Source organism: Pelophylax lessonae (genome assembly GCF_965119305.1).
Source record: "Pelophylax lessonae genome assembly, chromosome: 5".
Classification (NCBI taxonomy): domain Eukaryota; kingdom Metazoa; phylum Chordata; class Amphibia; order Anura; family Ranidae; genus Pelophylax; species Pelophylax lessonae.
Window position 1 is genome coordinate 540,721,869 of NC_138772.1, and position 27,838 is coordinate 540,749,706.

The 27,838-nt window shown below is 43.4% G+C and overlaps 1 protein-coding gene across 1 annotated transcript in view; it reads right to left on the reverse strand.

Annotated features, from left to right (window-relative positions):
• Positions 1 to 27,838, reverse strand: part of TRAPPC9 (trafficking protein particle complex subunit 9) — a gene marked incomplete at its 5' end in the record, with an annotated part of 911,701 nt that overhangs the window by 768,059 nt on the left and 115,804 nt on the right. Inside the window, 2 exons of the mRNA XM_082257414.1 lie at positions 7,150 to 7,235; positions 26,256 to 26,401. Coding sequence (XP_082113540.1) covers positions 7,150 to 7,235; positions 26,256 to 26,401 — 232 coding nt within the window. The remainder of the gene's footprint in view (positions 1 to 7,149; positions 7,236 to 26,255; positions 26,402 to 27,838) is intronic.

A 27,838-nucleotide genomic window follows, 5' to 3' on the forward strand; every position in this document is an offset into this window, starting at 1 on the left:
TGGCACCAACGATGGTGCACTATGCCTTCTACTGGCACCAACGATGGTGCACTATGCCTTCTACTGGCACCAACGATGGGGCACTATGCCTTCCACTGGCACCACAATGGGGCACTATGCCTTCCACTGGCACCAACGATGGGGCACTATTCCTCCCACTAACACCAATGTTGGGCCACTATTCCTCACACTGGCACCAACAATGGGGCATTATCCTTCCCACTAATACCAATGATGTGGCATAATTCCACCTCCTGTTGACCACAGGCAATATGGATTTTTTTTTTCCTTTCACTAACCACCAAGCCTGAGGCATTGTCTACTCCCAATGGCCACAGTCCAGCCTTCCTATAGTCTTAAGGACCATAAACTGGTCCTTTATTTAGAAAGTTTGAAGACCCTGCTCAAGAAGAAATCACTGTAGTAAACACCACTACTCCAGTGATCTCCACTAACTGCTGGGTCCTGGTCCTAGTGGCTATCCCGCTGCATTCTTAACACAGAAGGTCAGCCACTCGGCAGGGGCACCATTCAGAGATCGCTTTGAATTTTCTCAATGAATGCAAATCATTCTCTGGTTAAACAAGGTGGACATGTGAGACGGTGATGCTACAGTCTCCACTTGGTGCAGTCAGAGAACACTCAACAATCATTGAGAAAATCCAAAGCGGTCTCCGATTGGCGCCTGTGCCCAGCAGCCGACCTCCTGTGTTCACAATACAGCTGTTCGGCACAGGACCCAGAAGCTAGTGGAGATCCCTGGAGCCGCAGTGTCTTCTACAGTGATTTCCAGCTTCCAGATGGAGCTCCCAGGTATGGTTTATGCATGGTTACATTGGTCCAATCTGGACCAATGGACATGTGTAAAAATATCCATACCTGGATTTAGTGCAGAAGAGGTACTGTGTTGTCAGATCACAACAGGAAGGTGGAGCTCACAAGTTTTATTGACAGGATCAATTGATATTTTTTGCACTTATGGAGCATATAAAACAAAAAATTATTTTAAAGGTTTATTTAACAGGCCAAAAAGGTTAAAAAAAGAGAATTCACCGTTTTTACATACAATTTAACACAACCTTTGACCACCTTTTATTAGCAACTTTACTGCTCCCATAAAACCATAAACCACCCAATTGAAATCACATAACCACCCCACCCCCACTCAGGGAATTCAAATGCAATGGGAAAGACCATAGGAGTTTATTTATATATATATATATATATATATATATATATATATATATATATATATATATATATATATATATATATATAGTACAGACCAAAAGTTTGGACACACTCATTCAAAGAGTTTTCTTTATTTTCATGACTATGAAAATTGTAGAGTCACACTTCAAGAGGTAGTCACCTGAAATGGTCTTCCAACAGTCTTGAAGGAGTTCCCAGAGATGCTTAGCACTTGTTGGCCCTTTTGCCTTCACTCTGCGGTTCAGGTCAAGTGACTGTGGAGGCCAGGTCATCTGGCGCAGCACCCCATCACACTCCTTCTTGGTCAAATAGCCCTTACACAGCCTGGAGGTATGTTTGGGGTCATTGTCCTGTTGAAAAATAAATGATGGTCCAACCAAACGCAAACCGGATGGAATAGCATGCCGCTGCAAGATGCTGTGGTAGCCATGCTGGTTCGGTATGCCTTCAATTTTGAATAAATCCTCAACAGTGTCACCAGCAAAGCACCCCCACACCATCACACCTCCTCCTCCATGCTTCATGGTGGGAACCAGGCATGTAGAGTCCATCCGTTCACCTTTTCTGCGTCGCACAAAGACACGGTGGTTGGAACCAAGGATCTCAAATTTGGACTCATCAGACCAAAGCACAGATTTCCACTGGTCTAATGTCCATTCCTTGTGTTCTTTAGCCCAAACAAGCCTCTTCTGCTTGTTGCCATTCTTTAGCAGTGGTTTCCTAGCAGATATTCTACCATGAAGGCCGGATTCACACAGTCTCCTCTTAACAGTTGTTCTAGAGATGTGTCTGCTGCTAGAACTCCGTGTGCCATTGACCTGCTCTCTAATCTGAGCTGCTGTTATCCTGCGATTTCTGAGGCTGGTGACTCGGATGAAATTATCCTCTGCAGCAGAGGTGACTCTTGGTCTTCCTTTCCTGGGGTGCTCCGCATGTCAGCCAGTTTCTGTTTTTTGTGACTGCACTTGGGGACACTTTAAAAGTTTTCCCAATTTTTCGGACTGACTGACCTTCATTTCTTAAAGTAATGATGGCCACTCGTTTTTCCTGTACTTGTGCTGCTTTTTTCTTGCCATAATACAAATTCTAACAGTCTATTCAGTAGAACTATCAGCTGTGTATCCACCTGACTTCTGCACAACACAACTGATGGCCCCAACCCCATTTATAAGGCAAGAAATCACACTTATTAAACCTGACAGGGCACACCTGTGAAGTGAAAACCATTTCAGGTGACTCCTCTTGAAGTGTGACTCTACAATTTTCATAGTCATGAAAATAAAGAAAACTCTTTGAATGAGAAGGTGTGTCCAAACTTTTGGTCTGTACTGTATATATATATATATATATATATATATATATATATATATATAGAATACAGCAACAGTCCAAATGTATCTAATGAGTGTCTTGGACAAATAATTAGCTAACAGCACCCAGAATATAATGTAAAGTAAATTTCAGGTAATTGAAAGCATCCATAATAATGGTCAACTAATAAATTGTTTCTGCAAGTCAGAAAGATTTGTATAAAACTCCACTATTCAATATACTTTAACCGGTTGCCGACTGCGCACAGTATATTTACTGCGGCAGTCAGCCCCGGCCAGGCAGAGCGACGTAGATCTACGTCACTCGCCTGTCACTGGGATTTGAGCCAATAGCGGGCGAGCACGCGCCCGCTGAGGCGCGCGCCCGGCTCGTTCAGGGAGGAGTGCGGGCGTGTGACCGGCGGACATCACACTACGATCGTCGGTAGAGCGGGAGAAAGGCAGAGCGGCTTATGTAAACAAGCCGCCTGTCATTGTCCCCTGTGTAAAAATGGAGATCAGACGGTTCTACTATGTAGAACCGTTGATCTCTGTTTTTACACTAGTAGCCATGTCCCACTACAGTTAGAATCACACCCCTAGGACACACTTAACCCCTCCCTGTCCAATACAGTTAACCCCTTCCCTGCCAGTGTAATTTTTGCAGTAACAGTGCATATATATAGCACTGATTACTGTAGTAATGTCACTGGTACCCCCAAAAGTGTCAAAAATGTCAGTCAAGGGTCCGATATGTCCGCCGCAATGTCGGAGTACCGCAAAAAAAATTGCAGATCGCCACCATTACTCGTTAAAAAAAAAAAACACCAAAAATGACAAAAATCTTTCCCTTTGTTAGTAAACGCGATAACTTTTGCGCAAACCAATCAAAATACGCTTTTTGCGATTTTGTTTACCAAAAATATGTAGCATAAAACAATTTGGCCGAAAATGTTAAAAAATTTTGATTTTTACATTTTTTTGGGGGAATTTCATATAAAAAAAAAAGTGAAAAATATAGTTATTTTTGCAAAAATTACGCTCTTTTTTTGTTTATAGCGCATGATCAAAAAATCGCACAGGTGATCAAATACCACCAAAAGAAAGCTCTGTTTGTGGGAAAATAAGGACGTGAAATTCGTTTAGGTACAGCGTCGCTTGACCGCGCAATTGTCCGTTAAATCACGCAGTAAAAAAATCACAAAAAACCCCCTGGTCAGGAAGGGGGTAAAATCTTCCGGGGCTTAAGTGGTTAAATGTGTTGACTCCCAAATATTACATTAAAAAAATTTAATTTAGTCTACTAATATCCATTTTTACATGATTGAAACATCTCAAAGTACTGGGAAATTAGACATTTGTTGGTAATAAATGCAAAGCTCATAAAATCACATTTATGTGAGCAGGATTTTTTTTTTTTTTAATGGTTATTTTAAATACTAACCACAATCAAGAAATAATTTCCATTAAAAGAAAACTAATTTTTAACCAAGATTATAAACTGTTACATTGTGTTTTCAATTGCATAAAAGCATGGAGGTATCTCTAAGGCCCCTTTCACACGGGCTTTCCGATCCGGTCTGCCTGTCAGTTTTTCAGGCGGACCTGATCGGATGCTTCATGTACCTCTATGGAGCAGCGGATGTGATATCTCCGCTGACACCCGCAGCTATCCAATCCGATCCTGTCTGTGAAATCCAGACAAGTGGAAACCCTATTTTTCATTCCTCTGGAGGACTGAATAGAAAGCGGGCAGGCAGTGCGTTTTCATCCGATCTCCCATAGAAGAGAGTGGGGCTCTAACAGTGAATGGAGACAGACCCGTCATCCGCCTGCTCAGCAGGGATCAGCGGATCGATCCCCCGCTGAGCAAAACAGAGTCCACCGGGCAGAAAGCCTGTGTGAAAGGACCCATGCAAGCCCAACACTGTCTGCATGCTTTTTGGCAGCCTATGTAAAACTGAAACAGCCCTGCTCTCAGAGATAATCAGCTATCTGTAGCACAAAACATAAAATAACAGCAGCGATGGTTCGAATCTCGGCCGGTTCAGCAGGGACCGGTCAAGATTCGAACCGTGTATAGGCAGGCTGAAAGTACCAAGTTAATCGATCGACCAGCCTGCAGGATTTACGTGAGAATATTACTAGGGGCTGCTATAGCTGCTAGCAATAATCACTGTCTTCTCCCGGCAGAGACAGCTTCCCTTGCAGGTTGCAGGAAAGAACTTCGCACCATCTATGGCCTCCCTAACTCTTTGGGGACCTCCTATTTCCCTTTTCTTTTTTTACTTTAGCTCTCCTCTCCTGCTATGCCCGGCTACTCTCACCCTACTAAACTGACCTTATTCCTGGCATAAATCTTAACCACTTAAGGACCACCCCACGTACATTTACTGCGGCACGGTGGCCCTTAAGTGCAAAATCACATACCTGTAGGTGATTTGGTTGAAGGGTCCTAGGGGGCTTTGAGATTAGGAAAAGCAGGAGCCAATCAGTGGGTCCGGTGGCCACGATGGCGGCTGGCCACCTGCGATCATTGAGGAGAATGACAGAACGGTGGTCTGCCTATGTAAACAAGGCAGACGGCTGTTCTGTCATACAGGAAGAGAGAGATTGTGTGTTCCTACTAATCAGGAACACAGGATCTCTCTCTTCCTGCAGGCAGTCCATTCCCCCCCACAGTTAGTAAGCACAATTTAGGAGCACACTTAACCCTTGATCACCCCTGATGTTAACCCCTTCCCTGCCAGTGCCATTTATACAGTTACAGCGCATATTATTTTGCACTGATCACTGTATTGGTGTCACTGGTCCCCAAAAAGTGTCACTTAGTGTCAGATTTGTCTTCCGCAATGTAGCAGTCCTGCTTAAAAAACACTAATCACCGCCATTACTAATAAAAACAATAAAAAGTCCATAAATCTATCCCATAGTTTGTAAACGCTATAACGTTTGCACAAACCAAATAATAACCGCGTTTAGGGGATTTTTTTAACAAAAATATGTAGCAGAATAAAAATTGGCCTAAAATGATAAAGAATTCAATTTTTTTTTTTTTTTTTATTGAAAGTGTTTTATAGCAGAAAGTAAAAAATATATATATTTTTTTTTTCAAAATTGTCGCTCTTTTTTTGTTTATAGCACAAAAAATAAAAACCGCAGAGATGATAAAATACCACCAAAAGAAAGCTCTATTTGTGGGGAAAAAAAGGACATCAATTTTATTTGCATACAGTGTCAAACGACCGCGCAATTGTCAGTTAAAATAACGCAGTGCCGTAATGCAAAAAAAAATGGCCTGGTCAGGCAGGGGGTGAAACCTTCCGGGGCTGAAGTGGTTGAGGGGAAAACGTGGATTCGGGATATTCTGCCCCCTTCAGTGTTAACAGAGTGTTAAAGGACTCGTCGGTAGAATCCTGGTCTACCATATTGTACAGCTTCAAGTCTATGTTCACCTAAAGGGGTGTGAATGCTTTCTGCAAGGTTTACCTTCCCCTGCATCGGCATATTTGCTGTTTTACTATACTTTCAATTCAATAAAATTATTGAAAATAAAAAAAAGTAATTTTTTGTACCACATTAACCACTTGCCGACCGCCGCAAGTACGTATACTGCGGCGGTCAGCCCCTCCTGGGCAAAGTGACGTACCGGTACGTCACTCGCCCACAAGTCAATAGGGGGCGGGCACGCGCCGCCGGAGGCACGCTCCCGCCCCCGCTTGTTCCCTGACATCCCCCTACGAGTGACCGGTGGCTCCGATGTCCGCCGGTCACTCGCGATCTCCTGCTGGAGAGGGAGAAAGGCAGACGGCAGATGTAAACAAAGCCGCCTGTCATTCTCCCCTGTGTAACTGCAGAGATTATACGGTCCTGCTATGTAGGATTGTATGTCTCTGTGGTTACATCACAAGCCACGCCCCTTGACAGTTAGAAGCACACCCCTAGGGACACACTTAACCCCTGGATCTCTAATAAAGTTAACCCCTTCACTGCCAGTGTCATTTTTACATTAACAGTACATATGTATAGCACTGATTACTGTAGTAATGTCACCCCAAAAGTGTCAAAAATATCAGTCAGTGGTCCGATCTGTCCGCCACAATGTCGCAGTCCCGCAAAAAAAAAAAAAAAAACGCAGATCGCCGCCATTAGTTAAAAAAAAAACAATAAAAAATGACATAAATCTTTCCCGTAGTTAGTAAACGCAATAACATTTGCGCAAACCAATCAAAATCTGCTTATTGCGATTTTTTTTTTCCAAAAATATGTAACAGAAAACAAATTGGCCTAAAATGTTAGAAAATTTTGATTTTTACATTTTTTTTTGAGAATTTCATATAAAAAAATGTGAAAAATATTGTTATTTTTTCAAAATGGTCGCTGTTTTTTTGTTTATAGCACAAAAAGTAAAAATCTCACAGGTGATCAAATATCACCAAAAGAAAGCTCTGCTTGTGGGGAAAAAAAGGACATCAATTTCATTTGGGTACAGCGTCGCACGACCGCGCAATTGTATGTTAAAATCACGCAGTGCTGAATCGCAAAATAGGCCCTGGTCTTTGAGCAGCCAAATCCTCCGAGGCTTAAGTGGATAATACCATTTATGGTATTTGCAACAGAAACTCACCATGGTCTCTACCCGTAGTTCGAAGGGCATAGGATTGTAAACCATCAGCTGGACTTCACACACATCTCCCTGTACCCACTGGAATTCTGAATAAAGAAAAAACACGAGTCAGTTTAAAGCAATAAGAACTCCAGGAACATGTAAAAGCAGCCTTTCATTAAAGTGGCCCTGTCATTAGTACATCGGATTGCAAAAGTTAAAATGGTCAGCATTGCAGCCATGGCATGTGTACAGCCTCATCCAACTTTAATGTTAGAATTTAGGTGGACAGCAAAACCACGGCTCAAATGCCTGTTTTTTTTTTACAATCTTCATTTAGGCTCCGTTCACATGTAGGCGTTTTGGGGGAGTTTTTCTGCTCTAGGATCAGCTCTCAAAACGCTCAACAAGACAAATCCTATTCATTTCAATGGCCCCTGTTCACATCTGAGCGTTTTGACGCTGTGAGCAAAACACCCAACGCTCAAAAAAGTACATGAGCTTCTTTTTGGGCAGATTACAGGCATTTTCCATTGGTCTCTATTCAATCTAAAAACGCCTGCACAAAAAACGCCTGTAAAACGCCTGCAAAAATGCCCATAAAAACGCCTGAAAAAACACCCATAAAAACGCCTGTAATAGCAACGCCAAGATGTGAACGTAGCCTTACTTATTAAACAAAGGATTATACATAACAGTCCAAAACATAAGACAGTTACAGAGATAAAACACATATAAGCAAGTGTCATAACAATAAAGTAGTCACTTAAACAGTGGGCAAGAACACACAATAGATAGAGTGTGCCCATTGGCCAAACAGAGGAAATCCTCATCCAGGACTTGCCCACCGACTTGGACTGCTCGTCTCAGGGATGATCCCCTGTGCCAGCCCAAGTGTGTCGTGGCAGACACCAAGTGCAATAATATTGTAGGACTGCCATTAAATGGTAAGAATCAGAATAAAAAAAATAAATAAAAATAAAGGAAACCCAGAAAATGGAGAAGAAGGGAAACGGTCAAGAAAAGAAAAGGAAAACGAAGGAAGGCGATAAGGAAGAAGGAGAGCAGAAGGATAAGAGGGAGGAATTGAGGTGGTGAAGAGGCTACAAGGCATATAAAGGACTACATATCAAGACAAGCGAGGGAGAGAGAGCACGAAATCCCCAGATCGCTCAAATGCCTGTTTTTACCACCCCCCATTTGAAAGAGCCCTGTGAGAGTTTCCCTCTCAGCATATGAATAAAGCTACACACCGCTGTTCCAAAAAGCTAAAAAAAAAAATCTGCTTTTTAGTCCCAACACATCAGAACACTCCACATTAGCACCTCCTCTGATGCTTTTCACCTCCTACAGGGCAAAATCATAAAGCACCCTTGCAATACATGGCTCAAAGTTACAACCCCACCACCCCTGTTTGCTCCCTAAATATGCCCCTGAACTCACATTGGGGGATCCATAGAGTAGCTTTGGTCTGTACAGAACTCTAGGCATGAGTCTAGAGCAGTGTTTCTCAACTCCGGTCCTCAGGGCCCACTAACAGGCCAGGTTTGCAAGATAACTGAAATACATCACAGGTGATCTCATTTGCTGCTCAGTGATTGCAGTATTCTAGTTTGCATCTCCCCAAGGTAATACTTAAAATCTGGCCTGTTAGTGGGCCCCGAGGACCGGAGTTGAGAAACACTGGTCTAGAGCAGCCTTTTGCTCTTGCAGCCTCAGGTTTCTTCAGGGGTGCCTTGGCAAAATACCTATTAAGTGCCCAAAAAACTGGATACAAGCCAGGGGGGTGGTTGAAGTCTTCCTTATAGTTAAACTAAGCCACAGGTTTTCACTGTGCACCATTATGATCTATCTGCCGACCTCCTAAGGACCAATGACATCATTAGTTGATTGGAAGGATGTCAGTTGCCTGCATAGTATCCATGTTTGACCCTCCCCTGCCCCTCTCCATTAGCATTGGGGTGACATTAGCTGAGTGATGGAGAAAAACTGAGGGAGAAGAGAAACACTGGAATACTAGTCAGTACCAGTTTGCAAAAGTATATTTGCTTTGGAAGAATATATCACCTCTAACATTGGGTGTCCTACGTGTGTGGATGTTGCTGCATTATGTAAAACAATTAGAATAGCTTTTACATTTTAGAATGGGGTGCCTTGAGACTGTTCATAATTTTGGAGGGTGCCTCGAGATTGTCAATAATTGTAAAGGGTGCCTTGACTAAAATAAAGTTGGGAAACACTGATCTAGTGAGTACTTTTTTAAAGTGTAGTCTGTGTTTCTTTAAGATGCCAAAAAAAAACACTGTGTACTATTTATGACTAATAGTTATATATATATATATATATATATATATTTGCAGAATTGTTGTGCACACCCTATCCTCCAGAGGGAGTAAGTTAGACCTCTGAAATGCGTAGAGACAATGTTTAATACATATATGGGCATTACATATTCGATTGTAAAATAAAACAAAAAGTGTAGAGCACTAGCAGCAATAAATGTCTATAAACAGGTATCATAAAAATTAAAGTCCAAAAAGACCATCATATGTATCAAATCCGTCCATGAAGGTGCATCAATAGATCACTAGTGAGACACCGCCACCACCAGAGAGATTGAAAACTCACCAGATGTTGTTTCTATCACTACAGTAGCACATGAGCCTTAAATGTAATATGCCAGGATCAACTCTGGATGCCAATGGTAGAAGTGAACCACCACAACAGTATCCAGATGGAACGCTCCTGGCGACCCATTAGGACGAAACGGGACAGGGCATTCTTTTGGCATTTGACGTCCCTGCTGCTGTGCGATTCTGGGTCGCCAGCAACGTTCCATCTGGATACTGTTGTGGTAGTTCACTTCTTCCATTGGCATCCAGAGTTGATCCTGGCATTTTACATTTAAGGCTCTTGTGCTACTGAAGTAGTAGCAACAACATCTGGTGAGTTTTCAATCTCTCTGGTGGTGGCGGTGTCTCACGAGTGATCTATTGATGCACCTTCATGGACGGATTTGATACATATGATCGTCTTTTTGGACTTTAATTTTTATGATACCTGTTTACAAACATTTATTGCTGCTAGTGCGCTACACTTTTAGTTTTATTTTACAACATGTATTCAAATTGAATATGTAATGCCCATATATATGTATTAAACGCTGTTTCTACGCATTTCAGAGGTCTAACCCTCTACACTTTTTGTTTTATATATGTTTTATGCTGGTTTGGTATACCACATTTGTGTTTAGCTGCTTATTTTTTATTTTATGTAGGTTATTTTATTATCTATATTATATGTTGTAAAATACTAGGGGGAATTCAATAAAGCAGCTGATCCACTTTCTGGCATTAAAGCTCTATATTCTCCTCGGCTCCAGCAATGCAGTGTCCCAGAGCTCCGCCACCTCCCCCCCCCCCCCTAGCCGCTGAAATCTTCGGGGGGGGGGCGGCTTCCGCTTTCATTGGCCAAGCAGGAATGTGCACGGGAGTAAAGTCAAATTCGGCACTGCCGAATTTCAACAGGGAGCTGAGAGTGTGCGGCACACTGGGCAAGGGCGGACATGCAGGTAAGAAGCTTTAATGCATGTGACTTCTTCATTCAAATTTTTTTTTTATTGCCTAAAGTTCCACTCTTGGTAATGTATTGTGACACATTCATGTAGCATGCGCAACACTTTTGGTTGTGACAGCGACTCATGCACCAAATGCAGGTAGTTCAAAATGCGCCAAATTCAAAATAAAATGCCAGCAGTTCATATTTTATAAAAGTGGAGCTAATTAGAGGAGGAGTATAGCCTAAGCTTTCCTGACTACACTTCTCCTGTGGATCACAGAAGTGCAGTTTGTTCGTCGCTCCTGTGATCTGTTTTCAGCCGACAGCGGGCTGAAGCCCTCTGTTGGCTGGCATCACTGAGCAGGTCCATAGCTCCTACTATGGAGGTTCTCCAAATTATAGAGGTAGGACTGCAGACAATACTGGGGTGCCGTGACAAGGCCTCTGCAGCTTATGCATATATTTGCAAATGTGTGCAAACTAAACCAGTTTTTAACGTGAACTGTTAGGACAATTCGTTCTGTTGCAGGCTGGCAGGTTCAGCTGGGAATTTTTCTTTGTTGTGTTGTTTGACATGCTTCACCCTTCCATGTGCTCCTTGCTGTTAAAGGCAGAGATGTATAGTAACTAATTAGAACTACTTCACTACTGTACTTAAGTACCGAAAGGCGGTATCTGTACTTTCCTGGAGTAGAATTTTTTTCTCCTAATTCCACTTTTACTTCACTACATTTTTTCAATGATTTCAATACTTCTACTCCGATATTTTTTTTTTGTGCTGCATAGTTACTCGTTACAATTATAAAAATGACCACTGCCAGAACAGTAGATGGCAGGTTTCATGAAGCTCAAAACGTGTATTATCAGCGCATACGAAAATAAATGCTACTGTATGTATAAATAAAAGCTGCTGAAATAATAAAAAACAATATGATGTTCAGACCCCATTCACACTGGGGCGACGCTACTTCCCGGGGGGACCTGTGAAGTCGCGGCGCGCTGCTCGCACCGCGACCTTGGAGCGGCCGGCACGGACTTCATATCATTGAAGTCTATGCAGGTCGCTCCGGGGCGCCCCAAAGAAGCGCCGGACCCTTTTTCTAAGTTGGAGCGACTTGTGTCGCTCCTATTAGAACGGGTCCGCAGCTTCTCTATGGAAGGCGACCTACGGCGACCTGTCAGGCGACCAGATCGCCTGACAGGTCGCCCCAGTGTGAACGGGCTCTTAAACTTTTGACTTCTTTCTTTAATAAATACATAACACAGTACTTGTACTTTTACTTTCAGTACTTGAGTAGCAAGATTTGAAAAAAAATCTACTTGCAATACTTAAGTACAAAAAATGTTGAATACTTTAGTACTTCTACTCAAGTCACTTTTTGATCGAGCACTTCCACTTCTACTCAAGTCACTTTTTGATCGAGCACTTGTACTTTTACTCAAGTATGGGTTTCGAGTACTTTATACAACTCTGGTTAAAGGTCAGTTAGAGGTTGGGGCAGTTGCCCTTTGTTTGCATCTCTAGAAAGATCCTAACCATATGAAGCCTAGATGGGCACCTGGCTCAGCCTCTCAGCGATTCGCTCTCGCCCACTCCCAAGCCCAGCGCTCTAGTGAGCACTGGAGAGACAGCAGAGAGCTGCTGACAGTCATGGCTCTCTGCTTAGAATTGAGGGGAAGAACTATGCATCAGGGGACAGATGCAGCATCGGATTGATGCTGCATTCATCTAGATCAGTGGTCCTCAACCCTGGCCTACAGGGCCCACTAACAGGCCAGATTTTAAGTATTACCTTGGGGAGATGCAGACTAGAGTACTGCAATCACTGAGCAGCAAATTGTATCACCTGGGATGTATTTCAGTTATCTTGAAAATCTGGCCTGTTAGTGGGCCCTGTAGGCCAGGGTTGAGGACCACTGATCTAGATGAGTCCAACTCACTTTTGCTGTATAGAGAGAAACTGGCACAAACAGATTGTGTGAAAGTGTCTCACGTGCATCCTAAAAGTGGCGCTGAATGCACAAGTACAAGTTCTAGAGAGATACACGAATTTAGCACATGCTGCACCACTTTTCAAATGCATGAGAGACACTTTTGCTAAATCTGTCTGTGCCAGTCTTTATGATATCCAGGGACTGTGTCTAGGGATTTCCTGAATAGAAGGGAATTATATTAACCAAAATGGCTATTTAAGATACAGTAAAAAAACTTTTTTAAATTGTGTTAAAAAAATGGTATAGATTGTTGATAAGAAGTGTGTAGTCCTTGGGCACCTTAAAAGTCCATTCTATTTTAAATTGTCAGCAGTCCTTCTAGAACTAGGATGGGGTGCCCTTTTATTTAGCCCACCACAACAATGGAACTATCCTGTACTATGATTAAAGTGGTAGTAAACAGCCCCAAAAGAAATTGCGCCCCCTGCAGAGTTATGCCAAAATATACTAGTATGGACAGCATACTAGAACAGCCCCAAAAGAAATTGCGCCCCCTGCAGAGTTATGCCAAAATGTGCTAGTGTGGACAGCATACTAGTACATTATGACAGGCTTACCTGCAAACAAAGCCCTCCAACGCAGCTCTGTCATGACTCCCCCAGCGCTTCTATCTTCACCCAGTCTTTCTTCCGGGTTCACAGGCTTCAGCCGTTTGAGTGGCTGGAGCCGTGACGACGGCCTCAGCATGGCTCTTTGCATTCTACGGCATACTGCATGCGCGGGTGATGTCCTCGACTATTGCTGATGTGAATATCTCAAACAATGTACGCTTAGGAGATATTCAATGTACCTAAAGGTAAGCCTCATCGTAAGCCTACCTATAGGTACAAGTAAAGCAAAAGCCTTTACTACCACTTTAAGCATCAGTATTGGACGAAACACGTCAGTATGGAGTGCTCTCTAACGTGCTGGAACAATAAAGATTTTATCTTTAAAGAACAGTGGTATACAGCTTAACTCATACACTGACTTGTGTGGGAGGAAATAGATCCCAGAGAAAGCGTGCACACACGGTTGGTATGCTTGCAATGGCATGACCTTAGAGCGGTACTGAAGGCTTACATGAGCAGGGTTTACATCTACTATCATTACTATGGAGTATGAGGGCACGGATAAATGCAGCAGAGAGGCAAGGACCTTCTAATCCTGAGAGTGACGTGAACCACTCCAACTGACTTCAGACCTGAACGTCTGATTCCCTGTGGTGAGGCAGTGCGGTTTAACCGCAGAGAAAGGCCAAAGTGCAACGGGCTCAAAAAGGGGTTTCCAAAGCTGGGGCTTTAAAAACAAAAATGCAGCAGGCAGACATAGCCTGATACAAGTACTGGTGATTTCTGTCTAAGCTGAAAATCTGCTTCCATTACCACTCAAGATATGACACCCTCCCCAATGCCAATTTAACAAGCCATAGAATTTCATGGCGTCTTAGAACGTTGTTTAATGACAAGACCCCTCAGCGCCCCGGCACAGACACACTATAGATAGCGAACAACAAATCACGCTGCTCCAGTCAGCTCATCTTTCCGCGTCATTACACCGCGCTCTGTTCAAACAATCCCTTCGGTAACAAAGTTGTTTCCCTTAACCAATCCATAAATGCATTTTGCTTCATCATGCTTTGCTCTAACTGCTCGGTTTAATGGCTCCTTGAGTGATGTCAAAAAGATAACCAGTTTCAGCAGATACAAAATAACAAACATGTCATAAAAATAATAAACGTGTCCCAAATAGAGCAATGGGCTCAAGATGGAAAACTGTAATTAGGCCTCTGTATAAAAAAATTGGAACAGCTTTCTATGTCACGTCATTAAAGGAGACAGCAAAAGATTTGCAACCTGCTTGAGTCATTTAAAAACAAAGATCTTTGCTGCTAAATTTTTTTTATTTGTTGCGTGCTATACATTACATCATTGCACCTTCATACTACTGGGTACCTCTCGTTGGCAAAAAGAACCTTGCCAAACGTCATGTATCGTTGGCTCTGTTAAAGAATAAGTCTCATTTCTTTTATATTATAGTGTTCTATCCCCCCAGGGGACAAAGTACATGTAGTAATTTATCCCACCTTCCTAAGGGTTGTGAAAGGTTAGCTACATGATTGGACTGGACATAGCTGTCCCAACAGACATCTAACAACGCAGCTGAGCTAACAAGGGAGACATTGATGTATTGCCCAGACGACATCTTTGGATGACGAAACGTTGGCGACTCCAGACGCAACGTCCACACGTCCCTTCTCCGAGCCGGAAGCTTGCTTATGCTGTCGAGTTACTTGCGGGACGCCGCTATTGAATCTCCAGCTACCGTCTTATATGTGCTACATCCATGTGAGTAATTTTCTTTAATAAATAGCATTATTATCACCTATGGGATTACGCTATGGTCTTTTGTACAATTTTCTCCAATATATTCATCTGACCACTATGGAGCTCCTTTGAGGATTAATTTTTCTACGGCGCAACATATGGTTTTCTCGGATTCCCTGAGACATGCTTTATCTGGCGAGGCTTTCTCATTAAGTTGAGTAGCCATGGCTTTTTGGTAAGCTGCTACCCTTATTAGTGCACTGTGGTGTCCCCACCTTACACATTCCCTGGGTGTCACAGGAGGGAGGATTGTTCATCACATTCACCCACTTGGATTTTTTTATCTTTGGACTTTCTTTGGGACGTTTAGACACTTTATATCTATTTATATGTCATTTTTATAATGCCATTTGTATGATTTTTTTCTGTCACTGCATTTATGATTAACTTTTAAGTTTAGCGCTGCACTTTTTGGGAATATTATTATTGATGTATTGATAGCTGGCACTTTATCTCAGGCTCCAAGAACCAGTCTGAGACCAGAGCCAGCAAGAGGAATGCATAGGGACAGGGGAATGACACAACCCAACCTCCCCACCCCCTATGCATTCCCCTTGCCTGAGCTTGTCTTTAAAGAGTGCCTGGAGCCAAAGAAACGTGCTGGCTATCAATGCAGCCATCTCCTTGCTACCTGTGTTGTAGTACGGCCATAGATGTAGGGGGGTGGAATGGGAGTTTTCCTGTGCAATCATGTAGCTAGCCTTTGACACCACATGTACTTTGTTCCTTGGGGTAATAAGAAATGAGACTTCTTATTTAACAGAAGACCTAAAGAATGCCACATAATATAATCTTCTTGTACAATCTCTTTAATATTTAGCAACAATGTACAGCAAAGACCTACATGTTTAGCTATAAGATTATTACATAGTTTAGGTAGGTCCGCACAATACACAGGTGTTGTCAAATCCAAGGGCCCATCCAATCTATTACGGTAATGTGTTTTTTTTACTCTAACAATCAAGGTGAATGTTGTAGGGACCTTTGTGCTGAATGGCAACCCAACATACCTAAGCAATCCATTTTAGCAAGCCGCACACAGATGTAAACTTTGTATGCATTGTAGTTTGGATCTCCAGTGGTCCGACACCCCCTCCACAGCACTCAACCTATTGTGATTGGAGCACTGTGCAAGGTGTGCGTCACACCGCTGAATTCTGTGCTGTGCAGCAGTCAGGATATCCATCATGTTGCCAGCACAGGGCATTTTAACCACTGTTGCAGCTCAATAGTACAGGAAAAAATGGTCTCATTCATCCAGCCTGACTACATTACAGTAACAAAAAAAAAAAAAAAACAAAGCATCAAATGGGCTTTAGGATATGCTTTGGAACACACTGGAAGCCTAATCAAAATGAACGGGCTGCCTAAATGCAACACATTCACAATTGAAATACGGCACATTACCCACCTGTCAGGTATGACACCCCTGGCAGGTAACATGGGCTGATGAAAGATGCAGGATCAAAGATGAAAGAGGTCTAAGGAATAAGTCTGTGTTCACCAGTGCACCCCAAGCCTAGTGGCCTCCAGGCCACTTAGCTGCAAGCCATAACCAGGTTGACCCCACCAAGGGGGTCCCAGGAACAGGACTATGATGCGGACTTAGGGTACGAAATAGCAGGTGGTCAGAACATAAGCAGAAGTCAATGCAAGTGACAGGCAAAAGCATAATCAGTCTCCAGGCAAAGGTTGAGGAAGGCGGAAGAGATGATATTGGTAAGTATCCCAGCTGTGGTCAAGGCAAGCAGGAGGCAAGAAAGTAATAGAACAGGCAGAGTTTACAATGGGGGCGGGAGATATGAGCAAGATCAGACACCCCAGCTCAGAAACAGGTGAGACGGGAACAACAGGAATCTAGTGTACAAGGTAGCTAGCAAGAAGACACAGCATCAGCCACCATAAAGAAAGGCGGTTAAATATTCTTCAAGGCCTGTGAGCACACCCAGTCTCAGAGATGCCAGCACTGCATGCTAAGGCATGGCACTAACATGTACAACCAGTCATAGCCAGAAGGCCATGACCTGACAAGTGTGACATACTGCAAACAGCCACGACATGTCAGGTCTCGGTTAAGGACAGGGAATGGTCACAGAGTATTATGGAAGCACGCATGGGTTGACATGAACCTCTATAGCCATTCGAGCTCAGAGCAGGTGCGAATGTCACATAACTGGTAGTGGAGCCTTACGCTATGAAAAAGGCCTCTCTTACACCTCCAGCTCAAGGCCTCCTGATAATGTAACAGGAGGCGCAAGGACACGGAGTGGCACAAGTGCCTGTTTGTTTTATCCAGCGGCTGGTGCAGGTAGGTGGCCAGTGAGTCCATGGAGTCAAGCCAGATGACAGGACCAGCTGATAGCGGCTGGTACTCGACAGGACTGGCGAGCTTGGTGATCACTGGTTGGGATCAGGTGGACAGTCAGCAGGCACTTGACCGGCAAATGGATGGTCAGCAGGTTTGAAGCTGGCAGGCGGGTACCTGACTGGCAGATGGCTGATCATTAAGCACTTGGTAGACAAGCAATAGCAGGTAAGCAAGGTCAGGCTAGCTGGGTCGGTAACTGATGGATGGATCAGGTACAAGACAGGAGACAGTAGAGTAGTCAGGTTTAGGGCGAAGTCGACAGCAGTAGGACAATTTAGGAACAAGCAACAGGTAGAGACGAAGTCCAGAGACAGTCCGGGGTCTGTGCAGGAGGAGTTCAGAAGTGATCAGAGGCAGTCCAGGTCAGCAACTAATAGTTAAGCACAAGAAAAGGTTGCCAGGTACCACAGAAAACGCTAAAGACCAAACAGAAAGAAACCGATTCAGCAGCTCTATTTAAATAGTGCGTGTTGCACCAGTATTAGTGACAGGCGTGTGTGCGAGCATAACCCTGCACACACATGCTCAGCCATTTGCTTTCCTGCGCACCCATATGTGCTCTGATGCACCATTTTGTGCATGGGCAAGCCTTCCCTGACAGCGCTTATCTTGTAACACTAGCCCATATAGAGAAAAACGTATTCTCAACAGCAAGCCACAAGTAGTTTTGTATTTTCTTCACACATAAACACGTGCTTTTGGCCTCTGTTTCTATCATTGCAGCTGCTGCAGCGGGTACATTAATTTAAAACAAGCTGTAAACCCAGACAGGTCAGAGCCGCTGTTTGATGTCAACACTGCTAAATAATTTTGGCTGCCACCGCTAATTATTAATTAATACAGACGAGGAACGACAGAAGCATGACAGACCGATGACTAAAGGCTGAAGAAACAAATTCAATTATTGATCTCCGGGGTTGATGTTGGAAGAGGGGACAGGGAAATATACGAGTGTGCTGCCCGAGTACGAGGCCAAATTTGGCTCCTGGGCTTCGAATGCCTTTGTGAGATCTCCAAGGCCCCTTAAGGCTCAATTCCTCATGTTGTTTGGGCAAGAAATAAAACAAAAAGTTAGACAAGAGAATGGCTGATCGTGTCCTCTGCCATGCACAAATCTATTCGCAAGAAGGTTGTTTGGGCTCATGACCTCGACGGGTAATGAAGTAAACACTAAAGTAATTTCATTACAGGATGACCATCGGAGTGGTTGGCCCAGAGTGGTCAGGCTCGTGAGTGAACTTTATTACTAAAATAAAATGCCTGTTCCTAGCAACATATTTCTCCCTGTCCTAAAGGCAGTCCAGAGGGCTGTAAAATATATATTGTATGTAATGCGTTTGGAAACACGGGTAATGGGCAATTTACTCCTCAGCTGAAAGGGACACGGCAGCAAGAAACTGGAAGACAACCACAGAGGAACACAAAAACACACCATTGGATATGTACAATTATATGCAATTAAAGCCCCTTTTTGTTGGCAGGAGATGAGTTACAGTCATGCTAGGCAATCAGTTAAAGCGTTTTTAAACCAAAAACTTTATGTGTCGGATATAGTAGGTAGGGATTTGAACCTCAACTGCGGGTATAGGATTGTGTATATGGGATTGTATGGTTGGGTTTTCATTACTGGTATGTTGTTTTTTTTTTTTTTTATTGGTTGAGCCAGATGGACTTGTGTCTTTTTTCAACCTGACTAACATTGTAACTATGTAATTTGAGTTTTTATTCATATCCATGTCTCTGCTAGGTAGATTCACTATCCCCTAAGAATTGTCAACAGAAGAGGTGGTTGAAAACCATCCATTGGAAACACTTGTTCTAAGAAGAGAATTCCCTCATTTCAGAGAGATTTCTTCTCACTTCCTGTTGCATGACCAGAACAAGAAGTTAAAGCAGGGGTCTCCAACTGGCAGCCCTCCAGCTGTTGCAGAACTACAAATCCCATTATGCCTCTGCCTATGGGAGTCATGCTTGTAACTGTCAGCTTTGCAATGCCTCATGGGAATTGTAGTTCTGCAACAGCTGGAGGGCCACCAGTTTTGAGACCCCTGCGTTAAAGCCTATCCATAAATTATCTGCTGCAAGGGTTAAATGCTCATTTAGGTCTAGGGGGCCAGAAACAGAACTTGCAATTACCAATTTCCAATCTCCCCTGGCAGCCAGTGCTGTCCTCTCCTCCTCTACCCTCTGGTGGCCGAGTTTGTAGTCATCCTAGGCCATGGGCCCTGCTTTGCAGTTAGTGATGTCAGAGGGCCTGCGACTGCCGAAACATAGGTAAGAAGAGGCGGTGGGAACCTGTCTAGCAGCGCTCAGGGAGCCTCCAGAAGCAGAGGACTGGGTAAGAAGAAGTGCTTTTTTGAGTCCCCTAGACCTAACTGAGCATTTAACTCCTACAGTGTGGGGGCAGTTCCACTGCAAGGGAGCATTTTTTTTTCCTTGAAATTTGGCTTTAAAGCAGAACTACACCCTTCTAACCTTTACAGCCAAGGAAGCTGCCATCTTAGCACCGGTTTCATCTACAGTTGCCATAGTGCCTCAAGTGACTAGTTATGACACCTGTCATTTGATGGCTTGGCAATTCAGTTGAGAGCAGAAGCAACCGTGGCAGTTATTGTTCATGGCATGCCTTGAATGTATATGTTTTGGGAAACAGTTAAGTCAATGAGTTTAGTTCTGCTTAAAAAGTATTGGCCAACCTTTCATATCTGTTGCAAGTACTTGATGGTTGGGGGCCCTCTGGGACCCAACATGTGGCCTGCTTCTGCAAAGCATTTACCCTGCAGTCTCTATTCTAAATCTCCAGGCCCAGCTGCAGATTCCCCTTATACACGTGCAGATTATCTGCAGACTTACCTTTTCTATGTAGTGCAAGGGCCTGCCGGATTGCATACAAATTGAAAGTGTTTAGGTTTGACCTCATATTATATGGTTTTGGTAAGTCTGCAGACAAAAGTCTGCAGATAATCTGCACGTGTGTATGGGGCATAAAGGGCTAATTCCTCCAACAGGACAAAGACAACAAAAAATGGGCGTAAACCACTCTTTTCTCTATCCAAAACTAGAAAAAAAGTTTTGGTTTTACATAAGTTTTGGAGCTTTGTTTACAACATGCAGGGGTGATGAATCGTGTATGCGTTTTAGGTATGTTTCCATGCATAATGTGAAGGATAGTCCATTCATTTCAATGGGCTACCTTACACACGGAACACGTGCAAAGGAAGTCCCTGACCCTTTCGCAAAATTGCACGCCACCATGCATTTCAGCACGAGTGACATCCACATGTGAGCAGATGTGTGAGGGTGGCATTCATTATTAATAGCACAGCTGTTTGTCTGCTAAAGGGCGACTTCTTTCTGTGCTCAGGAAAGCGCAATATTTTGCACATCTTCCTGACATGCACAGTGTGTGATCGTAGCCTAACATTTAGGTGGAGGCACCCCTTACAGCAATAAATTTTCCAAAACTTGTTTCACTCTGCAACGTCAAAGGCTATAACATCGTACAGCCAACTGTATATTGTTCCCTAACCTTCCTTGCTTCTTACCGACCTCTGGACAGCCCATCCATCAATGGAGCCATACATATATATATTATTTTATAGTGTCCTCTTAGTCTATTAATTATACTATCTCTAGGTATATATCACACAGCCTAGCATCCATCAAAAGGAATGGAAATGTCAAGGCACAGAAGAGAGAGAGGGGTGTGGGCTACAAATCAAGAGATACCTGGAGTAGACACAAATGAAAAGACTTCCCATAGCTTCTCATGGAGGGGGTTTCAGTCATGCTACAGCTGCCCTAAACACCACACGTATGACAAATTGTTTAAGCTAATTTTGCAAAGCATGCTAAGCATAGGAGGTGTCATAAATGTATAAAGCAACTCTGACATTTGAAAAAAAAATAAAATAAAATCCCACAAAATACTTTTCAAATGGCCGCCTAAAAAAAACTGCCGCAGCACTTACAGTAATTTCCTACAATGCCCCAACAATATTTGTTAATCCTGCCACCTAATGTAGCTTTCTGTGATGGAGTGACTACGTTGCTGCACTGCTCCTAAAAACAAAGTAGTATTGTCACCCACATGTAGGCTGTGCTTGCTTGTAGTGGGATGAGAAGATAATGCGGGGGGTCGTATATCTTGGTTTAGCCTGCAGTTTCTTGTATGTGAAATTCTTACCTCCTTGCTGCAGTGGTTCTGCTAAGGTCTGTGATTATATTCACATGTGCTTCTGGCTTCACCTAAGGGCTTTGCCTGCCATACTGTGGGTTTATATTCCTTTCCCTTCTATTACTTCCTGGAGTGCCTCCAGTTTGCTTTCCTATATAAGACATGCTCAGTGCAGACTGTGTTGCCTGAGCGACTTCCCAGTTTCTCTATGCTCCTGGTTTGCCTAGTATGTCTTGTTTTCGGTGTCTGAATTCCCGTGTACCAAGACCGCCTTTTTCTACCGTTTTTGCTTGCCTGACACCCACCCTGACCTCGGCTCATTTCCTGAATCCTCTTCTGTCTCTGGCCATCTGTACTCTGCATATGCGAGTGGTCTCCGTATCGTCAGCTGGCTGTACCTGGGGGCCATGACCTAGTTCCAGCTTGCTGCATGTCCATCCCCATCATTGGGGCCCTGGTGAAGAAGCAGGCTGGGGATTAGACTCCACTTCCTGGGGAACCAGAAGTTGGTGTTCTACAAGGTCTCACTACCACAAAAAACCGGACAGTGTAGCTATCTGCATTGTTACTACTGATTTACTAACCTGTAGCTCGTTAATCAGCACCTGGCCACACCTAGCCCTGCCCACTGCTTTCTGGATTGACAGCACTACCTCTGCTGCTGAATCCCTCCAGCTGCAGAGTTTGGGAGGGGGTTGCGAGTGAAACACAAAAAAAGGAGGATTTGGCTCCATAAGGCAGGAGGCAAGAAAGTAACAGAACAGGCAGAGTACTGTTTGGATCTTGATGAAGGCTACATACCCCGAAAGTTTGTCCTGAAAAATTGTATCTTCGTGCAAATAAAAAAAGTATCACGGACAGTACTCGATTGTCTCTGTCGCAAGTGCACTAATACGGCTACAATCAACTCAAGCATGATGTAAGATGCTCCATAAGGGGAAGTAAAGGAAGATATTTTTTACTTTATGAGGTTTGTCCATCTCATAGGAACTGGATTAGAGAGATTGTCACACATAGGTATTTACATGCACTTTAATTCTTACTTCCACAGCAAGCAGCGAGCCCTGCCTCATACAGATAATGGGCAACTTACCACGCAGCTGAAAGCTAATACAGCAGAGCACAAAAACAGACTTCATCAGAGCAATCATACAATTAAGATAATTTATTGGCAGGAGAAGAGTTACAGTCATGCCATGCATTTGGTTTAAATGTTTCTAAACCAAAAACTATTTTTTATAGCGTTGGATACAGTTGGTTAGGATTTAAACCCCATTCAGGTTTTTTTCTGCTGTCTGGGTCTCCTCCAGATAGATTTGCCATCTCAAAGATAGAAAGTGATAGGAAATCTAACATTTTGGAGTTGTCACCAGAACAAGAGGTGGGGTAAAACAATCCAATGGGGCTATCTGTTCTGATGTCTATTGTCTCAGAGGGTATCTCCCCTTTCATCTTTAGAAAGATTTCTTCTCACTTCCTGTTGCGACTCTAGGACAGGAAGTTAAAGCCGATCTCCTGGACTGCAAGGGTTAAAGCTGAACTAAACTCCCCAATGTACTCACCTCTACCTTTTAGTGATGAGGCGTTACATCCCTTGCTGGCCTCTGACATCTTCTCCCTGGACATCGGGTTTTTAGCCTCTTGATTGGCTGGCAGGGGTCGATGTTATTCCACAAATGCGCACAGAAGACAGTCGTTCAGGCACAGTGGGAGTGTGCCAGGAATGCAGCCGAGTTGCAAATGTGCAACTCAGTGTACATTTAATAGAAAACTGCAAGCAGGCGTGTATTATTGCAGAAGAGACATTGCACGTCTCTCCTGCAATAAAGAGCTGCCTGCTTGCAGTTTTCTAAAACGTAGGTTTAGTTCTGATTTAAATGCTCATTTAGGTCTAGGAAAAAAGGACTCCCTTTACCCCCAGCAGTCAGCACTGTCCTCTTCTCCCTTAAGTTCTGGCGGTGAAAGGTCCTCACATCCAATAGCCTCTGGTGATCGACTACAACACAACCAGTCTAGCAGTGTGGAGGGAGGATCAGATAAGTATAAGTGCTAGACCTAAACAAGCATGTAACCCTTGCAGTGCAGGGCAGCCCAACCACAGGAGCGAATTTCTTATTTTTCTCGGAGTTCAGCTTTAAAGCAGAACTAAACTCTACTATCTTTTACAGCCAAGCAAGCTGCCATCTTAGCCTCTGTTTCATCCTTAGCTACCATGGTGGTGCTCCTAAGATCAGTTATGATACCAGTCATTTGATGCCTTGACTGTTTTTGAGTCCTTACCTTGCTGACCACAAGAGCTATGACCTCCAAGAAAATCTTCACATCCGACACACCTAAATGCTTTCCATGTCTGCCACCCATCCCCTTGCAAGCTATTACATCTGCCTAGAGTTCTACTTTAACATGCAACTAACTCTTAACCAGCGTGCATTAAAATAAATTTATCTGACAGTAAACCAGCTATTTGGCAGAATCCAAATGCTCAGAGATTACAGCCGCATCCTGCAGAACCTATTTCCTTTTAATGGCTCCTGTATTATTAATTCCCTGCTACGTTCACCTCCTGGAAATCACTATCTATTCCGATCAATCAGGCATGATCAATCGATCCTTGCTCTCCCAGGCCGCCTTATTGATCCCATGTTCTTGCACTTAATGAAGCCAGCGTTGCGGCGGCACTGTCTCGCTTTTATTGTGCAACTTGCTTGGCTCTAATTGTTACTTTCTCGTTAAAATGAAATAAGAGAAAGTTGGGCAGTTTAATTAGAGCTCCTGATTGGGTTTTGCTTGGTCTTGGTCTTAGAAGTTTCAGAACTACTGAATGCAGCTAATGAAAGAAAATATGAGAGGGCCATGACTTCTTCATAAAAGAACAGAGTGAGAAGATGAGGAAAGTAAGAATCAGATCAGGGACAGAGGAAAAAAAAAACAAGAGGGAGCAAGCACACCGTTACAGTGAAGAGTAAGAGAAGCGAGAAAAAAAACAAGAGAAGAAAAATGGAGAGAGGAGAAGAGAGAAGGGAGGAGAGGAGGAAAAGAAGGAAGTGAGGAGAGAGGTAAAGAGAAGGGGAGAGGGGCAAGAACAAAAAGGAGGGAAGAGAGGAAAAAGAAGGGAAGAAATACAAGAGAAAAATGAGAGAAGAGAGGAAAGGGAAAAAAGTAGGGAAGAGATAAAACAAGAAAAAAGAAGAAAAGCAAGGAAAGAAGAGGGGGGAGAAAGAAGAGCAGAGAAAAGAGAAGATGGAAAGAAGGAAGAGGGAGAGGAGAGAGAAAAAAACGGCAGGGTCAAAAGAGAGTGCAAGAGTGTAGAAAAAAGTGAAAAAAGAGTAGAAAAATTGGAAAGTGGAGACGAAAGGAGGAGGAAGGAAAGCAGAAACAAGGAGAGTAGAAAGGAAAAGGCAAGAGAAGAGAAACAAGGAGGGAAGAGAGAAGAGAAACGAGGAGGGAAGAGAGAAGAGAAACGAGGAGGGAAGAGAGAAGAGAAACGAGGAGGGAAGAGAGAAGAGAAACGAGGAGGGAAGAGAGAAGAGAAACGAGGAGGGAAGAGAGAAGAGAAACGAGGAGGGAAGAGAGAAGAGAAATGAGGAGGGAAGAGAGAAGAGAAACGAGGAGGGAAGAGAGAAGAGAAACGAGGAGGGAAGAGAGAAGAGAAACGAGGAGGGAAGAGAGAAGAGAAACGAGGAGGGAAGAGAGAAAAAAACGAGGAGGGAAGAGAGAAAAAAAAACGAGGAGGGAAGAGAGAAAAAAAACGAGGAGGGAAGAGAGAAAAAAAACGAGGAGGGGAGAGAGAAAAAAACGAGGAGGGGAGAGAGAAAAACCTAGGAGGGGAGAGAGGAAAAACAAGGAAGGAAGAGAGGAAAAACAAGGAGGGAAGAGAGGAAAAATGAAGCGGGAAGAGAGGAAAAATGAGGCGGGAAGAGGAGAAACGAGAAGGAAAGAGGAGAAACGAGAAGGAAAGAGGAGAAACAAGGGGGAAAGATGAGAAACAAGGGGGAAAGAGAAGAAACCAGGAGAAAAGAGGAGAAACGAGGAGGAGAGAGGAAAAACGAGGAAAGAGGAAAATCAAGGAGGAAAGAGGAAAATCAAGGAGGAAAGGAGGAAAATCAAGGAGGAAAGAGGAAAAACAAGGAGGAAAGAGAAGAAACGAGAAACAAAGAGGAGAGGGGAGGAGAAGAAAAAAAGGAAAGGGGAGAGAGGAGAATAAAAGATATGAAAGGAAGGAAGAGGAAAGGAGAGAAGAGAAGATGAGAGGAAATGGGTGTAGAAATAGAGAGGTAAAAAGAGAAAAGAAGGGAAGAGTGTATGGGTAAGAATAGAGCAGAGAGTAGAGAGGATGGATAAAGAAAATGAGGAAAGGAAGGAAAAGAGGTGAGAGAAAGAAGAGAAGAGAGGACAGAAAAGAAGCTAGGAGCAAGAAAAAGAGGAGAAGAGGAGGGGGGGATAAAAGGAGGGTCAGGGAAAGAGCAAAGAGAGCAAACGGAATGGACGCACACACAGTAGCTACCCAAGTATCACTATCAGAATTGTTCAGACAGCATACTCTGCGATAAGAGGAGAAATACAGAATTTGGATACTACAGAAAGCCCTCCCCTAGTAAAGCCCCCAGAACAGTCACCTTTTCTCAGACTAGAAAACAGTGAGTCACACAGAGTTGGTCCTTACCAATCTTTTTGCTATTCTCCTCAGTGCGGTTATGGGCAATGATGGGCGAGTATATGAACGGGCTCTTTGTAGACAATTTCTGGCCCAACAAGTTCTTTACTTTCTGTGGTCGCAGGATGATCGGTAGATTGAGAAGTTTCACAGACCTAAAAGTGAAGACATTCTGTCATTAGTGTTTATATATAGAGGACTAAATCAGTATTCTGAATTATGCCATTTATTAAGTGTAAAAACTTGCAGATTAGCCACTTGAGCAGTAGCGGTAAGCTTTCAAGGTATAAGGGGGGCCTCAAACTGTGGCCCCTGACATCACCAAGGGATTGCAGAAAATATTTTTTATATGTTATTCTACAGAAGACTGTCAGAGAGCACAGACCTAACTACAAGATGGTCACAGACAAGGTGTACAGTGAGGGAAAAAAGTATTTGATCCCCTGCTGATTTTGTAAATTTGCCGGCTGACAAAGTAATGATCAGTATATCATTTTATTGGGAGGTTTATTTTACCGGTGAGAGACAGAATAACAAAAATATCCAGAAAAACGCATTTCAAAAAAGTTATAAATTGATTTGCATTTTAATGAGTGAAATAAGTATTTGATCCGCAATCAGCAACATTTCTGGCTCCCAGGTGTCTTCTATTCAAGTAACATGCTGAGATTAGGAGCACTCTGTTAAATGGAGTGCTCCTAATCTCAGCTTGTTACTTGTATAAAAGACACCTGTCCACAGAAGCAATTAACCAATTAGAGTCCAATCTCTCCACCATGTCCAAGACCAAAGAGCTGTCCAAGGATGTCAGGGACAAGATTGTAGACCTACACAGAGCTGGAATGGGCTACAAGACCACCGCCAAGCAGCTTTGGGACAGGGTGACAACAGTTGGTGCGAATATTTGCAAAGGGAATAAACACAAAATAACTGTCAGTCTCCCTCGGTCTGGGGCTTCATGCAAGATTTCAGCTTGTGGAGTTTCAATGATCATGAGAACGGTGAGCAATCAGCCCAGAACTACATGAGAGAATCTTGTCAATGATCTCAAGGCAGCTGGGACCATAGTCACCAAGAAAACAATTGGTAATACACTAAGCCAAGAAGGACTTAAATCCTGCAGCGCCCGCAAGGTCCCCCTGCTCAAGAAAGCACATGTACAGGCCTGTCTGAAGTTTGCTAATGAACATCTGAATGATTCAGAGGAGAACTGGGTGAAAGTGTTGTAGTCAGATGAGACCAAAATCAAGCTCTTTCACATCAACTGAACTTATCGTGTGGAGGGGGAGGAATGCTGACCTCAAAGAACACCATCCTCACCGCCAAATATGGAGGTGGAAACATTATGCTTTGGGGGTGTTTTTCTGCTAAGGGGACAGGACAACTTTACCGCATGTCACAGCCATGTACTGTCAAATCTTGGATATAACCTCCTTCCCTCAGCCAGGGCATTGAAAATGGGTCGTGGATGGGTATTCCAGCATGGCAATGACACAAAACACACAGCCAAGGCAACAAAGGAGTGGCTCAAGAAGCAGTACATTAAGGTCCTGGAGTGGCCTAGCAAGTCTCCAGACCTTAATCCTATAGAA